We start from the raw sequence: 18,041 nt of genomic DNA on the forward strand, positions 1-18,041 counted from the left end.
ATAGATTTTGATCCTTGGACTATCCACTACTTATTCTCAAAAATGTTCAAGCAAATCGATCCATTCTGTAAAAATTGCGAGGTTTTGTACTATTTTAGCTTCATTACTTGGACTAATACATGGTTTTTGTTGATTTCGAACGTGCCTTTGACAGCTTATCTCATGCTGCTATATGGAAAATTTTAGAGCTAAGAAACAGCCCGCATAAAATAATTTCCATTATACTGGGATATACCTCTGTGCTTTCTATAATTTGCAAAGCAAACAAACGATAAATGCATTGCCGCGAGGAATCTAAAAATTGAGAGAATCGAAGTGATCCAGAGAGCACATCACAGCTCCCTCTTTGGATTCCAAAAGGATGAAATGCTCATAAGTGAATGGTGGTACTCTACATCGAAATTAAATCTTAACTGTCTTTCTTTATAATTATGATTTCCAATCAAACTCTCCATTTGTGATAAGTAAAAATAATTTTCTGATTTTATAAAACAATTTATTTATTTAGCGTATGGCTTAAGTACATCACAGAGTATGCGTTATACAATGAATCACAAACAGATGTCCAGTTTTTTTTTATATATTCGATTGACCCTTCGGTTGCCATTACAAAGTCTATAGGGTCGCCTGTGTATGCTCTGCGTGGGCAGTCCTGAACAATGTGACTGATCGTCTGTCTTACAGCGCCGCAGTCACAAGAAGACGAGGGAAGTTTACCCCATCTGTAGAGGGAGTCGGCGCATCTTCCACAGTTTGTTCGAATTCGATTAAGGGCTGCCCAAATCTTACGGGACGTTCAAATTCGCCAGGTTTTTCTATGATGTCCGGTAGACTATGGTAATGCGGATCTGTCGTACTTTCACAATCTTCTCTCCATCGGGTATTTAAGTCAAAGTTGGATTGCTGCAGCGCTGCAGCGCGGGGGGTAACCTGGATCGGAGACGGATTCCAAGAATATCGAGGATGTCGTTGTGGATTAGAAGATGGCGACTGTTCATTATTTTGTTATATTCTTTAACCAGTGCATGTTCGCGGCGTAGGTTGGGTGGTGCTATATTACTAAGGGTAGGTAGCCACATTGTAGGGGTGGGCTTAATTGTGCCTGTTATCATACTCATAGCACAGTTTAGTTGAGTGTCGACCAGGTGGGTATGCCTGCTATTTAGTCACACTGGTGCACAGTATTCTGCCACCGGATATATCAGGCCAAGAGCAGAGGATCTTAAAGTTGATGCTGTGGACCCCATGTAGTGCCGCAGAGTTTCTGTATTATATTGTTGCGTGTTTTCAATTTTGCTGCTGTTTTCGTCAGGTGTTCTCTGAATGTGAGCGTTCTGTCTAGAGTAACCCCAATGTATTTCGGGTATTTATTGTGTTTCAACAGCTTGTTATTAAAATACACTCGCAATTCTCTGTTTGCCAGCTTGTTGTTGAGATGAAAAGCTGATACTTCAGTTTTTGTAGTACTTGGTTGTAGTCTCCATTTCTTAAGGTATTCGCTGAGGATGGATAAGTCATTCGTGAGAGTGATTTCTGTAGTTTCTAAAGATTGGTGGCTTGTTGCAGGGGTCCAGTCGTCAGCATATTAAAACTTCCGAGATTCGGTTTCAGGCATGTCAGCAATATAGAGGCTGAAAAGTAAAGGGGCAAGGACAGAACCCTGTGAAAGGCCGTTGTTAAGTTTCATCTGTCTACTCGTCTCCTTTTCCATTATAACCTGGAAGGCTCTGTTTGTCAGCATGTTGTCAATGATGTTAATTATCTTTCTCCAGGGGATAATACGGGCCAGTTTATATATTAATCCCTGTCTTTAAACAGTATCATATGCTGCTGTTAGATCTATGAATACTGTTGCTGTCTTTTGTTTTTTTTTTGTACGGACAGCACCTGGTCCGTACAGCTTCGATGAGGGCGGAAGCCAGCTTGCTCAATGGGGACGTTTTCTAGTATCCAGTGACCAATTCTGTTGAGGAGAAGCTTTTCTAATAGTTTATATACCATGCTGAGTAGAGCTATGGGGCGGTAGTTTTCTGGCTTATCGTTTGATTTGCCCGGTTTCGGAATTGCAATTATCTTTGTTCGCTTAAGTGAGAAAGGAATGTTACCTGACTGAAGTATATCACTAAAGAACATTGCAATCCACTGTTTCGTGTATGCAACTGTGTATCAAGAACTCAGGATGGATACCATCAAACCCAGGTGCTCTACCTGATTTCATTTCTTTTAGCGCATGTGTGATTTCAGAAATAAGTATTCTTGCTGAATATTCGGAGTTCGTTCTGTTCATTTGTTTTAATGCCCTTAAGTCTCTTTTCACGTTGGTAGTATGTGTTCGATCTCGTGGAGCTCTGGATAGAGATAGTATCTATATGGGAGGCAACTTTGTTAGGAGCCATTTTAGACCCTCTGGATTCCAGCTGCTTAGCTCCGCCAATTTTCCGCAACAGGGACCATGCCTGCCGGCTTGATTTTTTGAAGTCAAGGTTTTCGAGAGTCTTTATCCATTTTTGGCGTCTAGCTGTATCGATGTTGTGTAAAAGCCCGTCGGCTATTTCTCGGTCACAACTTTCGAGAAACTTCGCGTATAAGTCTTCACATGTTTCAGTCCATCCGGGCACATATTCTTTGCGATACTCCCTAGGAATGGTTTCCTTGGCAGCGCTTATTACTGCACCCACAAACCTCTCGTAATGTTTGCTGGTTGGTGGGACCCAGCTCAAGGTCCGGTCTAGTTGTTCAGAAAACTTCTTCCAATTTGGCTTTTCTAAGATTCCATCTGTGTCGAGGATATGGTCTATTTATTGGAATTGATATTCCGATGGTGGTAAGCACAGGTCGTTGAGTATGTGGGAAGTCTGCAAGGACACTTCTCGCAGTTGTTAGTGGTCTGTCATTGGTATCTTTTGAGACAAAACTTTGGGGGGTCAGACGTACCGCAAATATTTTTTTGTCCAGATTTAGCCATACGACTTACACTTACTCTAAGGATAAAATTCAGTCATCTCAGATACCTATGGTATCAAAAGAATTAAGCTCTGATTGACACAAAACAATAATAAATAATAAAAAAAGGATAATACTTATAAACTAAATACAATAGGCGGGTCTATGGACCCCTTGACCCCCTCTGTATCCGCGCCTGTCTGGGTTATATTTTTTTCCATGCAGCTGATTTAAATGTTCCTCTGTCTTTGGCATCAAAAACTAGATATGTGTTTTGCTCCATATATTGATACAAAAAAAATTGTTAGCAATAGCATTTATGTTATTGTTTTAGGAAACATTCTCCTTCAAAGCGTGATCCACCGTGCAATTGCCATCTAGAACCTCGATATCATCGCCAGATTTTCCGAAGAAGTCTTCCTGAGCAAGAACTTTACAGCAATACAGATGAAGCTAGCCACGATAACTGCGAACTTTGTCCAGGTTGCAAGATATGCTGCAATTACCACAAATGCCCAAAATGCCGAGAATATCATCGTAATAATAACGATTGTCCCGTATTTACAAAACATTCGGATTATACAGAAGAGAATCACGAAGAAGAATGTCCTATTTTTAGGAATTTTCCAGGCCATGCAGAAGAAAAGAATGACAATGAATATCCAAGTGGTGTACAATGTTTGTGTTGTCCTATACACAATAGAAAACCATACAATAATTTTGAAAACATTGATCGTAATGGCAATTTTTGTTTTTGTGGCAATGTGATGCCTTGTCGTTGTAAAATTAGTCAAGTTAGAGATGAATGTACATCAAATTGTGTACGGTGCAAAAGAAAGGTAATAGCATTATAATATAACACACTTCGTTGTGCCACCATTGTAGTGATGTTGATTATAGTTACTTTCGAGTATTCGTTACAAGTCGTTACTTTTGTATAAAGTAATCATTTAAAGTATTCGTTACTTTAATTACTTAATTACTTTTGTTACTTATGTATTTAAGTACCGGTAAAATATCGAGAATCACATTTCTCAGCATTTCGTATAAGATCCGATATAAACGATCTTCACCGATCTATTTAATGGATAAAAATTAAATGATATGTAATGTTCTGTCATTGCTGCTGCACAATATCAGTAATCTCGAGTAATCTGTTTGCATCAATTGTGCCAAAAACAAACCCTCGAAACTCTAGATGACGTACCTTGACAGTAACCCTGGGCACCCAGGTGCTTCGGAGGTCGGTTCTGATTGCAAATTCGTGTTCAGTGACCCCAAATACCCCGAAATAAGAAAATCTGGCCCTTAATATACTGATTTTAACATGTTTATAGTTTATGCATTTTTCAATGCGTTTTATACACTTTAAAATCTAATAATGCATTTCCATCTATTTTTTTATTGCAAACTTTTTTCCAGACGTCATCTTAATCCTAAATACAATGCAAAAAGTTGCAAGTCTCTATGTATCTACTATATTTAAAAATATATTTATTCCTGTGTTTTTAGTGTTAAATGCCCTGGTCTAATAAAAACAATGCCATACCTACATGTAAAATTAAAGTTGATGATCATAGTCTAGAAATATTATCATTTCTACATATTTTCCGGCCAATCTAAGCTATTTTTTTTCTAGGCCTAATAAGAATAGTGTGTATTTATTATTAAAATTTAATGTGTTGCATTTTTATTTTCAAAAGAACTAACATCTGTGAAATTCTATGAATTATCTGCCGTATAGACATCTGTTTCTGGGTGCACGCTTTGTTAAATGATATACCTCCCTCTGTTTCAGCTACTTCTCAGCGCCCTGTAATCCTGTAAAACTCTTCATAGCCTTCGTCCTTCATAGATAAAATTTTAGTTAAGTGTACTGATACCGAACACTCGTGGAATACCAGTCCGACATCAACCGATATCAACCGAGTAGATACAATACTCAAAATCAAAATAGGTACCTACTCACTCGGATACGATTGGTACGAAGTAACGAAGTAATCAGAGTAATCAAAGTAATTAAAGTACCTAACGATTTACCTCTCTGTATAGTAATCGTTACTTTCGTTATTCGTAAGTAACGAGTACTTCGTAACGAATAGTTACTTTTTCAACATCACTACACCATTGGCCACCTTGAATTTTTAATGATTTCTTTTAAACTGTCTCCATCTGTCTTCATTTGTCTCTATACTCTGCAACTCTGAAGCAAAGGTTTACTGGTGCTCCGGCCTCTTTTTTAATGTGAATACCTTGCTGGTGATCTTCCCCGTGCTCTCGCTCCTTGAACCATCACCTGCAATGTTAGCTTTTCCAGACCCTCTCTCCGAACCCTATGATTTTTTTGATCAAAATGTTTCTAAGCCTACTTATAACGTGTAGCTCTCTAAGAATAGACTCGTTGGTTTTTCTAGCGGTCCAGGGTATTCGCAACATTCTTCGTCAGCAAAATATTTCAAACGCGTCTACAGTCCGTTTATTAACTTCCTTCAAAAACCAGCATTCAGATTCATATAGAAAAATGGAGAAGACTATTGTTTTTACAAGCCTTATCTTTGTATCCATGGTGATGTTGTGGCTTTCCCACATTTTGGTGAGTTTTGTCATTGCTCCCTTCGCCACGGCTGACTTCTTTTTATTTCTTTGGTGCATGCTTCGGAATTGGTTATTTATGAGGGTGCCTAGATACAGAAATTGATTTACCACTTCGATGTCATTGATTCTGACAATGTCTGTTTAATTATTATTTCTTCTATCTATGATTATAATCTTCGTTTTTAATTTATTTATGGACAGCCCTGCTTCCAAACTCACTCGTTCTATTCAATCTAACAGCTGTCAATTATGCCAAGGATTCGGCGAAAAGCCTTGTATCATTTGCATAACTTAAGTTGATGATTATTCTGCCGCCAATGGATATGTCCCCTTCCCATTCTGAGATTGCTTCTGCTAATAGCTTCTCATAATGACTTCTCCAGGCCATCACATCATGCAAAATAAATAAATCGATTTACAACGTTCTACGATGTCTTTCGATACCCAGTCGCCATCCATCTCTATCCCTCCATGCGTCTTCATCTAAGTTGCTGTCTCTAAATTTCTCTGACTACGCCTTCTCTCCAGCTTCTTCTTGATCTTTCACATTTACTGGGTTCCAGCGGTACCCAATTGAACAGTTGCTTTGCTAGTCTATCTTCTATCATCCTCTGTACATTACAGTGCCATATAAGATGTTGTGTCCTAATATCGTCTACAATTGTGTGATCTACTTTCTGTATTTCTCTGATACAGTCATTTGTTATTCGTTCTCTCCTCCTGGACTTTCCTGCATATCTTCGCCAAAAGTTCAATTCTATGGCTTTTAGCATTTCTCTGTTCTAGTTTTTATTTGATAGACTTCACTTCCATAAGTTATAATGAATGCTCCGGATTATGGCGTTACATATTTTTTGTTTATTAGGTTTCGATATCATGTGAACCCAAAGGATCTGATTTAGTATCGATATTGCTCTCCTACCCTGTATGTTTCTGTACCATATTGCGTGGCCCGTTGTGCCATCATTAGTAATATTACGTATGCCTAGACATATATAGTTTTCACACGGTCTGATTAGAGATACACGTGGTTTTCTACTTTGTAATATGTCTTATTCTATTAGGTATCTAGACTATACCTAATAGAATCAAAATTACCTATACCCTGTTTTTAAACTAGGAGGAGTAAACATAAAAGATAGATTCACATCCAATATAATTACTAGAAAAATCATCAGATTCGTCTTCTTTTTTGATTGGTCATGTCGCTAAAGAGTTCTAAAAACAACTGTTCTTTTTATATAAATACACACTAAAAATCTAAAAATTAAAGGAATAACGTATAAAACACAAAAAATCGCTGATATATCTTAATTAACCCCTGAATTTTAATTGCTAATAGTGCCAAAATTTCATAAATGTCAATAGTGTCAAAAATGTACAATTTAGTGGAGTAAACTTGCCTGCGGTTGGACCAATTACAAACAAGCTTTACGGGTAAATTTGAATTACTCCTCCTAGTTTAAAAACAAGGTTTAATTATACTTGAATATTAGACTAGAATGTAAATTGTATCCATATATCTTCTTTCAGGTTTACGCTGCAGAAAAAATCTATATATCTAGTGGACCGTTTCATACCAGTTGTTTTTCTTGTTATTGTTGCAATAAGTTGTTGGATGTTAGGCATGTCTATGAGCATAAAGGCGAAATATATTGTAAAAGTAAGTATTTAAAAAATTATTCTAGAATCTTGGTGTTTAATTAGTTTTGAAAGCATATTTTAGTGCCAAAGTAACCAATGATTTTAGAAATAGTCTAGCAAATACAATATCAAGAGCTGAAAACGGGTTAAAAAAATAATATTGTAATACAATTTATTTGTTCGGAACAAACCGTTTGTCAATTAATACGAACTAATTGAACAAGTCTCGAGATGCGAATATCTGGGAGTCGAAATATTTAGTTATGGAGATGGTAAATAGAGCGGCCGAAAGAAGGCAAATAAAGACAATTACGTGTTAGGATGTCTAAGGGATGTCATATTAAGGAATGAAGATATGAGACTGGAAGGAAAAGTACACATATACAAGTCATGTGTAAGACCGATCATGGCGTACGAGATAGAAAAAAGATGTGATACAGCAGACAGCAAGAGGATACTGAGAACATCAGAAAGTTGATTTCATTAGCTGGAAAAACAAACACTGAGAGATAGAATACCGAAAGACATAATAAGAGATCTATGTAAAGACATAGTATAAGACCCATTGTAAAAGATATAGTACGGTGGGGAAGACAGAGAAGACGAGAGTGGAATCAGCATGTGACGAGAATGGACAGCGAGAGAATAGCTCGTATAGGCAGAGATTCAAGCCAACAGGCAAGAGGCCAATAGAAAGGCCCTTGAAAAGGTGGAGAGATAGCTGGCAGTCAACATCACAGTTACGAATACAAGCTCAAAATCGGTTAAGAACAGGTCAAGAGGCCTAATATAAGAAGAAGAAGATGGAACGAACAATTTCAAATACAGCAACAATTATAAACTAAAAAGCTCTTAATACATCAAAAAGACCATCAAAAAAGGCTATTAATTGGACTATCAATATTCTAAAAATTGTAGCTTTAATGTTACTTGTTGATTTTTTTTGTTTTAGATTGTTATAACAGTTTTACGGGCAATCAATATTATGGATATGGATCATGACAATATTGTTAATCTGTACAAAATAAATAAAGCTGTTTTAAAAGTAAAGTCTCTCTTCCTTATTGTAATGACAATAAAAATATGCGCGTTATTCAGTTTTTTTTTCAGGTTGATGGTGTTTTTTCACATAGCATAATACACAAGCATGAAAAAAGAAAGATTATATTTGACGCGAAAGAAAAAATATTTCCTTAGCAAAGGAAATGTGAAGCGATGGGAATACAGCTGTAAAATTCTTACATAGATAGATATATAGAAAAGTTATAGCTTTTAGAAAATTAGATACAAACACTGTATAACTATCAACGTCATGAGCAGATAACAAATGTATGGACAGTTAGATATGACAAAAAATAGTAAGAAGTGGAACATACAAATAAAGGAATCAAGAATCGCAAAGCTACAGGTCCAGATTCCTTGGCAACAGGAATAATAAATCTCATTAAAAATATTTATGTAGAAAGTGGAACTATTCATACCTAATCATACCTAAATTAACCTAATTAATGGTTAAAAATGACGATATTAACCATACTTAAAAAGCCATACATATTTCAGAGCAGCCGCCAATAAGGTACGGATAGCTGTGATGATAGCCAACCTCCGATAGAGCAAGGAACTACAAGAAGAAGAAGAAAAAGCCACAAGCAAAGCAAGCTCCTAACAGCATACCATCAGATCCATAAGTTTGTTTTCTAGATTATAACAAAGCGTTTGATAAAGTATAATATCCAGTGGCGGATCCAGCAGGATCCAGCATCGTCAAGAGGGGGGCCGATTGGCTAAATTTCCATTAAAAATAAATAAATAAATTAATGTTTTTATAATCGTTATATGCAGGGTAGAGAGAAAGTTTGGAAACACGGTAATTTCTCGGAAACCGCTTGAACGATTTTTGTAAATTTTGGTAAGTAATGGTGTTCTAATGCGGCCGATATTATAGTCATAACTACATTGTTGTCAAATCTTCCCTTTTTCTGGAAATCTAATCAACTTTCTTATTTTAAATAGAACACTCTATATTGTTTTATTCCCTATACCTAAATTCCATAATTTCGAAGGTATTGCTGCATTCATTAAAAAAAATGTTTATCAAATTATAAAAATCAATTTTTTCGGCATGGGTAGACATTATTTTAGGTTTTTGGATCATTGGTAACAAAAAAGGTCTTTTGTAATTTTCCTCAAAAGTTAATCGTTTCCGACTTATAAACAATTTAAAACTGAAATAAATCGAAAAATGACGATTTTCTAGGTTCGAAACCACAAGTAAAAAAATCATTTTTAAAATTAGGAAGTATATAAATTCAAGCTAAAACCTTTTTCTATCAGTTTTGGCATATTTTATTTTAAAACATTGTTTTTTTTTAATTATAAATAAAGGTCATATGAGAGGACGAGCGATCGGGCTGCACTAACAACTAAAAAATAATATTTTAATATAAAACAAGACGAAATCACTTAGGTATAGGTATCTGATACAAAAAAGAATGTGTGTGTACTTTGTACGCACGTAAGAAGTTATACTTCTATTATATGATTTAAACGAAATTAATATAATTTTATTTATTTTTTTTTTATTTTTATTTTATTTAAGGAAATTAAACTACAATTGCATAATATCAAAAATAACAAAATACAAGAATATCTTACAGGTTTATCAGCAAACGCAGATAGTGAATATACCCTTTGGAAGGCCACGAGAAAAATCAAACACCCGAAACAACAAATACCACCAATACGAAACCAAGAGGGAAACTGGTGTAGAAATAATAAGGAAAAAGCCGAAGCATTTGCAAATCACCTCACTAATGTATTCCAGCCACATCCCATGGAAGATGGTGACACAGAGGAAGAAATAAATGACTTCCTGGAATCGCCCTACCAGATGGATTTACCTATACAAAAAATCACCACTAAAGAAGTTAGAAATATGATCCAGCATGAAATCAGTCCAAAAAAAGCTCCAGGGTATGACCTGATCAACGGGAAAGTACTGCAGCAATTGACATGCAAAGGTCTGAAAATGATAACGCAAGTATTTAATGCAATATTTAGGCTAGGTTACTACCCAGAACAATGGAAAGTTGCTCAAATTATTCTCATACCTAAGCCAGGGAAAAATAAAACTCAGGTGACTTCATACAGACCAATAAGCCTGCTACCTGTTCTATCAAAAATTTTGGAAAAACTTCTCCTTAAACAATTATCCCCAGTTATAGAAGAAAGGAAACTAATTCCCCAACACCAATTTGGGTTCAGAACACAACACGGAACGATAGAACAGGTACATAGACTGGTAAAACACATCAGAAGTGATCTAGAAAATAAAAGGTATTGTTCTGCTGCATTCATGGACATTGGTCAGGCCTTCGACAAGGTATGGCATGCTGGTATGCTCTTTAAACTAAAGAAAAACCTTCCTCATCCTTTTTATCAAATCCTAAAAAGCTATATTTCCAACCGACATTTCCTAGTCAAGCAGGATAATGAATACACAAGCCTAAGACCAATAAAAGCCGGAGTACCACAAGGAAGTGTCTTGGGACCGATATTGTACTTGCTCTACACTGCTGACCTACCCACAAGTAACAAAACAACGTGTGCAACTTTTGCTGATGACACTGCTGTACTAGCCTCTCACCATGATCCAAATACAGCATCCAGAACCCTTCAGAAAGACCTTAATAATATACAAATATGGCTTAAAAAATGGAAGATAAAGGCGAATGAGAGTAAATCCATCCATGTAACCTTCACCATGAGAAGACAAACATGTCCATCTGTAACACTAAATGAAACTCGTCTCCCACAAACCGATACTGTCAAGTACCTAGGAATCCATCTTGATAGGAGATTAACTTGGCAAAAACACATTTTTACAAAAAGAAAACAACTAGGAATAAAATTTCGAGAAATGTACTGGATCATCGGTCGTAAATCTCAACTATCACTTGAAAACAAACTGCTGATATATAAAACTATATTAAAACCAGTGTGGACCTATGGTATCCAACTTTGGGGGACAGCCAGTCAAACTAACCTAGAAATATTGCAGAGATTCCAGAACAAAGTCCTTAGAACAATGCTGAATGCCCCTTGGTACGTGCCAAACTATGTGATAGAGCAAGACCTCAATGTGCCATCCATAAAAACAGTAATAACGGAATATTACAAAAAATATTCCAAGAGACTAGAATCTCATCCAAATGAGTTAGCCAGCAACCTTACTGAGGACCACAATGATGTACGACGCCTGAAGAGATTCAAAGTAGTGGATCTAGCAAGAAGATTCGAATAATCTGTGATAACTAAACTTATTTTAATTTGTTTTAATTTAATTTATGTAAAGAGGGTGATCACTGGATCTCCCTCTACAGGACAAAATTTTCAATTTTTGTCAAATAATTTACCTATTGTTCTCAGTTGAGGACAGATTGTAAATATTACAACATTAAATAAAAAAAAAAAAAAAAAAAAAAAAAAAAAATTAGGAAGTATATAAATTCAAGCTAAAACCTTTTTCTATCAGTTTTGGCATATTTTATTTTAAAACATTGTTTTTTTTTAATTATAAATAAAGGTCATATGAGAGGACGAGCGATCGGGCTGCATTAACAACTAAAAAATAATATTTTAATATAAAACAAGACGAAATCACTTAGGTATAGGTATCTGATACAAAAAAGAATGTGTGTGTACTTTGTACGCACGTAAGAAGTTATACTTCTATTATATGATTTAAACGAAATTAATATACTTTTTATTTATATTTTGTTTAAATATTAAACTAATTTATACTTACTACTTCTCAAACATTTTTATTAGAACAGTGCCAAAAATTAAAATAATAAAAGAATAAAACACACACAAACACATTAAACAAGCCACAAATGATGTCTGAAAATTAATTGTCGAAATTTTTTTGAACTAAATACGTATTTTCTGAAAATACAATTATATAATAAATATACTTACAATCATATAATGTATTAAAAAAAACAAAAAAGAAAGTTTCTATTGGGACTCGAACCAGCGCTGATAAGAGCGGTTGGTATTGGAATTCACTCGCCTTCTCCGCTTAGCCACGGACACTATGTGTCATTATTTACGAAGATCGACTAACTAAACGGATTAAACTTGTGATATTTTGATATTTTGAAAATTGATCAAATTATTTTAATTTTGAATTGAAATGATTTAGAATTGAAAAAATACAACAAAACATAGAGCAAAAAACCAATATATTAGGTGAATATTGATAGAAATTTTGATGGTAATCAAATTATATAAATAAAAGTATTACATACTATGTATTTTGGCAGATCAAATAGGTAGGTTTATACCCATGATACATTAATAATTATTACGTACCTGTTGCTTTTAAAAACTATTTAAAAGTCACTACAATATTATAAACTTTTTTGTTTCTGTCCTCACAACAATAAAACTAATATATTATACATTTGTTTACCTTTACCTCCAAACCACAGCTGCCATATCGGATAATTTTTGACATGTCATTTGAACATCCAATCAGAACAAAGTTATAATGCGCATGCGCCGGGCTGATAGGTTTTAACATATAAAAAAATCACCCTCTATCGCCGGTAAAGAAGTATAACTTCAATAAGGTTTGAACTTGAATTTAGGCACTTCGTAGTTTCAAAAATAATATTTTTTACTAATGTTTTTGAACCTAGTAAATCGTTATTTTTCGATTTTTTCCGTTTTAAATTGTTTATAACTCGGAAACGATTAACTTTTGAGGAAAATTACAAAAGACCTTTTTGTTCCCAATGATTCAAAGGACCTAAAATAATGTCTACTCGGGCCGAAAAAGTTGATTTTTATAATTTGATAATTTTTTTTATAAATGTAGCAATAACTCCGAAATTATGGCATTTAGGTATAGGGAATACTTATATTATGAAAAATAGTCACTCTTTCTTAGGGACTTCAAAACGCAAAAAATAAGAAAGTTCATTAGATTTCCAGAAAAACGGAAGATTTGACAAAAATGTAATTACCACTATAATATCGGCCGCATTAGAACACTCTTACTCACCAAAATTTATAAAAATCGTTCAAGCAGTTCCCGAGAAAATATCGTGTTTCCATACTTTCTCGCTACCCCGTAAAACTTGGTTTGAGAGGCGGGGCCGATCGCCCCCATCGCCCTCTCCTGGATCCGCCACTGATAATATCGCCAAAGCTGTTTAATCTAGCCCTAGACGACGGCGACGTTTTCAAAAACGATAAATTGGTCAACATAAGGTATCAACGTTATTGACAATAAGTTAAACCATCTCAATCTCAGATTCGCTGATGACATCATGATTATAGCGAGCCCAATCAAGGAACTACCAATTATGGTGACGTAACTCAATACGTTCGACTAAAAATGAATATGACAAAAACAAAGACAATGAAAATATCCATAAATGGCAATGAGATAGAACAGTTCCAAGAATATATCTACCTAGGTCAAATTCTGAAATTTGACAAAGAGAACCAAAGTGCAGATATTACTAGAATAATTAGACTGGCATGGACAGGATTTGGAAAACTCAGTTGAATACTTAAAAACCGTAAAATCCTCAATAACTGAGGAGCAAAATGCTCAAACCGTGCATCCTACCTAGCATGACATATGGATGTCAAACATGGACCCTAACCAAGGCAAATACGATCAAAGTAGCCACAACAGACAGAGCAATGGAAAGGGCAAAATTAGGTATACAACCAAAGTTCCAAATACAAAAGTGCAAAAACCCAAGTACAAAAATTGTCAAATTCAAATGAAGCTTCGCAGATCACACTGCTAGACAAAAATACCAACGTTGGAGTTGTCACAATAAACCATTGGAGTCCTTACAAATGAAGGGTACAGGCTAAGAAGGTGCTATGTCAATTTTTGCAGAAAATGTGTTTCTGGTCCCCTCTGTTAGCCAGGGGGTCCGGACAAATAATCCCCGGACAAATAATCTCGGACAAAAAATCTCCACAAATTATCCCTGGACAAAAAATCCCCGGACAAAAAATCTCCGGACAAAAAATCCCCACAAAAAATCCCAGACAAATAAACCTCACAAATTTTTTGGGCAAAATATCCTCATAAAAAACCCCAGACAAAAAATTCCCAAGAAATATTTGCTGCCGAATAGCTATCTAAAAGTTTTCCCGGAATTTTAAAAAATTTAGAATTCCAATTCCAAGCTGAAAACTTCAAATTTTACATGACAAAAGAGTGTAAGTTTTTTCAAAATTCGTGGAAGATATGGGGAATGAGCTAAGGCCTCTACATACATTTTACTGAAGACCGTTCACATGCTAACGCGCGTTTTAGAGAACTTTTAGAGAACTATTCGACAACAAATATTTCTTGGGGATTTTTTGTCCGGGATTTTTTGTGGGGATATTTTGTCCAAAAAAATTTGTGGGGATTATTTGTCCGGGATTTTTTGTGGGGATTGTTTGTCCGGGGATTTTTTGTCTGGGGATTTTTTGTCCAGGGATAATTTGTGGGGATTTTTTGTCCGGGATTATTTGTCCGGGGATTATTTGTCCTAGCTTTTTTAATTTCTCTAGTCAGGCTAAGAAGGTGCCTAGTCCGCGCGGTCCCGGTGAAAAAAATGCTAAAAAAATGCAATTTAATAAATAATAAAAGAGTTTTCGTCAGTGCATAAATAATAAACAAACACAAGAGAGTCTTTACCTTTAAAACCATTTTCTCGAAACTTATTATTATTTTGACATAGCACCTTCTGTGGCTATATCTTTGAAATGTAGATAACCAAGGGGAGGACTACACATGAGATTGGTAGAGCCGGAAGAAATTGTTGCTCAGGATAGAAGTGGATCGAAGAAGTTGGGAGATACCTACCTATGTCCAAAAATGGACGAGAGAAGGCTAAGCGGAAGAAAACTAATTCATTCGTCTATATTGAGAATTTACTCCAGAATTTTGTTTCTCCAGTTGAAACAGGATTTTATACAGGGTGTCCCGAAAAGATTGGTCATAAATTATACCACAGATTCTGGGGTCAAAAATAGGTTGATTGAACCTCACTTACCTATATACGATAGTGCACACAAAAAAGTTACAGCCCTTTGAAATTACAAAATGAAAATCGATTTTTTTTCATATATCGAAAACTCTCGGATTTTTTTATTGAAAATGGTTATGTGGCATTTTTATGGCAGCAACATCTTAAAAAAAATTAAGTAAAATTTGTGCATCCCATAAAAATTTTATGGGTGTTTTGTTCCCTTAAACCCCCCAAACTTTTGTGTACGTTGCAATTAAATTACTATTGTGGCACCATTAGTTAAACACATTATTTTTAAAACTTTTTGCCCCTTAGTACCTTTTCGATAAGCCAGTGTTTATCGAGATATTTTGAATATTTGTCGAATCCACCACATATATTTCTATATTATGGTTAAGTTCGATTATAGAGACCTGTTAATAATCTGAAAATTTATTTATAATTTACATTTTTAGGTATATTTTGAAAAAGAAGCTACATCTCGATAAAAGGTGACATGAAAAAAAGACTAAGAGGCAAAAGTTTTAAAAACACTGTGTTTAACTAATGGTACCACAATAATAGTTTAATTGAAACGTACACAAACATTTGGGGGGTTTAAAGGAACAAAACCCCCATAAAATTTTTACATAAATATATTGAATATCAATAATCTCAATAAAAACTGGCTTATCGAAAAAATAATAAGAGGCAAAAAAGTTTTAAAAACATTGTGGTTAACTAATGGTACCACAATAATGAATTAATTGGAACGTACACAAAAGTTTGAGGGGTTTAAGAGAACAAAATCCCCATAAATTTTTTATGTGGTAGACAAATTTCACTATAATTTTGTTTTAAGATGTGTCTGTCATAAGAATGATACATGTCCATTTTCAATAAAAAATCTCTAATAGTTTTCGATATATTGAAAAAAATCGATTTTTATTTTGTAACTTCAAAAGGCTGTAACTTTTTTTATGAGCACATTTGTACTAAGGTAAGTTATGTTGAATCGAACTATTTTTGACCCCAGAATGTGTGGTATAATTTATTACCAATCTTTTCGGGACACCCTGTATATAAGATATATTCGAAATTTTTATGGTTAATTGGAGTATATGATTGAACAATGTGTACCAGATGCCTTCGAAATCATAAGCATAATACTACGGAAATAAATAAATTATGTAAAATTTCTGATTTTTCTCATAATCTTTCTCCGTTTTAATAAGTATATTGTCATTTTTTGTATTCATCAATTCTTCCAGTTTTTATGCAACGACATTGAATGGAAATTTTTTAGGAAACCTATTGTACCGCAACCCTAAAAATGTTTGAAAAGGCGTAGTTTATTAATACAGTTAAATAACACGTTCTTTTGTAAAAACGTGGGTAAGATATGTACATAATCTAACATTTTTTCAATTAAATGGGGCCAGTTGTATACTATGGAGACGATTCATCATATCGGTTACCGCCCCTTAATAGCCATTTTACAAAAAAGGGGAAAATCACTGATTTAGTAATACTGCTTGTTTTGTACATGTTTTGTACATTTATATTAGTCCATGTTGTGAGATTTCTCCCGTATGAAAAAATATTTCTGATTCGGTTTCTTTTTGTGACTTCTATGGAACACAAAAACAAATATGGAGATTTACAAGAAACCAATGGAAAGAACTGGCAGAATTGAAGGAATACAATAACATACCAGCAAAAGAATAATCAAAACAATAATCTACCTGAATTAAGACACGAAATAGAAATCAGTTTTCAGGAAGTAGAGATAGCCATAAACTCACTCAAAAACAGAAAGTCACCAGGACCAGACGGAATAACCAACTAGCTTCTAAAATACGGAGTAGAAAGTATAACCCTAGAGATGACAAAACTTATACAAAACTAATATTGCACTGCAAGATACCAGACCCATGGAGAAACAGCATAATGATACCAATGTTCAAGAAAGGAGACAAAGAAGTCCCCAACAATTATAGAGGTATAAATCTACCGAACACCGCACTTAAGCTAACCACAAAAGTCCTAACCAACAAAATCAATAAACTAACAACTTTATCAGATGAACAGAAAGGATTCAGATCCGGAAGACTCTGCGTAGACGCCTTATTTGTACTGAGACAAATCACAGAAAAGGCCATTGAGTACAATAAACCAGCATATCTATGTTTTATAGACCTGAGAAAGGCTTTAGATCGCATCCAAGTCGAAGACGTCTTACATTTACTGTATAGAAGAAACATACCAATCAATATTATACAAACCATCGAAAACATCTATTTTCATAATCGAATACAGGCAAAGATAAATGGAAAACTAACGCAGTTTATACCAGTACAAAGCGGAGTCAGACAAGGTGACTCGTTAAGCCCACTGCTCTTTAATATAATAATGGACGAAATAATAGAAGCAGTACGTAAAGGTCATGGTTATAGAATGAGGAACAAAGAAATCCAAATATGCAGACGACGCCGCAATAATCGCCGAGACAGAAGACGATCTCCAAAGATTAACACACATCTTCAATACAACAGCTAAGAAATACAATATGATAATATCAGCAGAAAAAACCAAATGTACGACAACATCTAAATACCCACTCCGATGTAAAATCGAAATTGATGGGAAAATAATAAAGCAGGAAGCAAGGTTTAGATATCTGGGAATAGATAAGTATAACTAGTCACGGAGATGTTGAAGAGAAAGTACGTCAACAAAGCTTAAAAGTAAAGCGGCGGGATCCCTTAATGACACAATCTGGAAGAACAAACACCTAAGACAAGACACAAAAGCAAGAATCTATAA

General features: G+C 34.8%; 1 protein-coding gene across 1 annotated transcript in view; it reads left to right on the forward strand.

Moving 5' to 3' along the window:
• Positions 1 to 8,232, forward strand: part of LOC126881584 (uncharacterized) — a 56,491-nt gene extending 48,259 nt beyond the window's left edge. The window contains exons 5-7 of the mRNA XM_050645930.1: positions 3,278 to 3,782; positions 7,072 to 7,201; positions 8,135 to 8,232. Coding sequence (XP_050501887.1) covers positions 3,278 to 3,782; positions 7,072 to 7,201; positions 8,135 to 8,184 — 685 coding nt within the window. The 3' untranslated portion in view covers positions 8,185 to 8,232. The remainder of the gene's footprint in view (positions 1 to 3,277; positions 3,783 to 7,071; positions 7,202 to 8,134) is intronic.
• Positions 8,233 to 18,041: the final 9,809 nt, after the last annotated feature.

This window comes from Diabrotica virgifera, chromosome 3 (assembly GCF_917563875.1).
Source record: "Diabrotica virgifera virgifera chromosome 3, PGI_DIABVI_V3a".
Lineage (NCBI taxonomy): Eukaryota > Metazoa > Arthropoda > Insecta > Coleoptera > Chrysomelidae > Diabrotica > Diabrotica virgifera.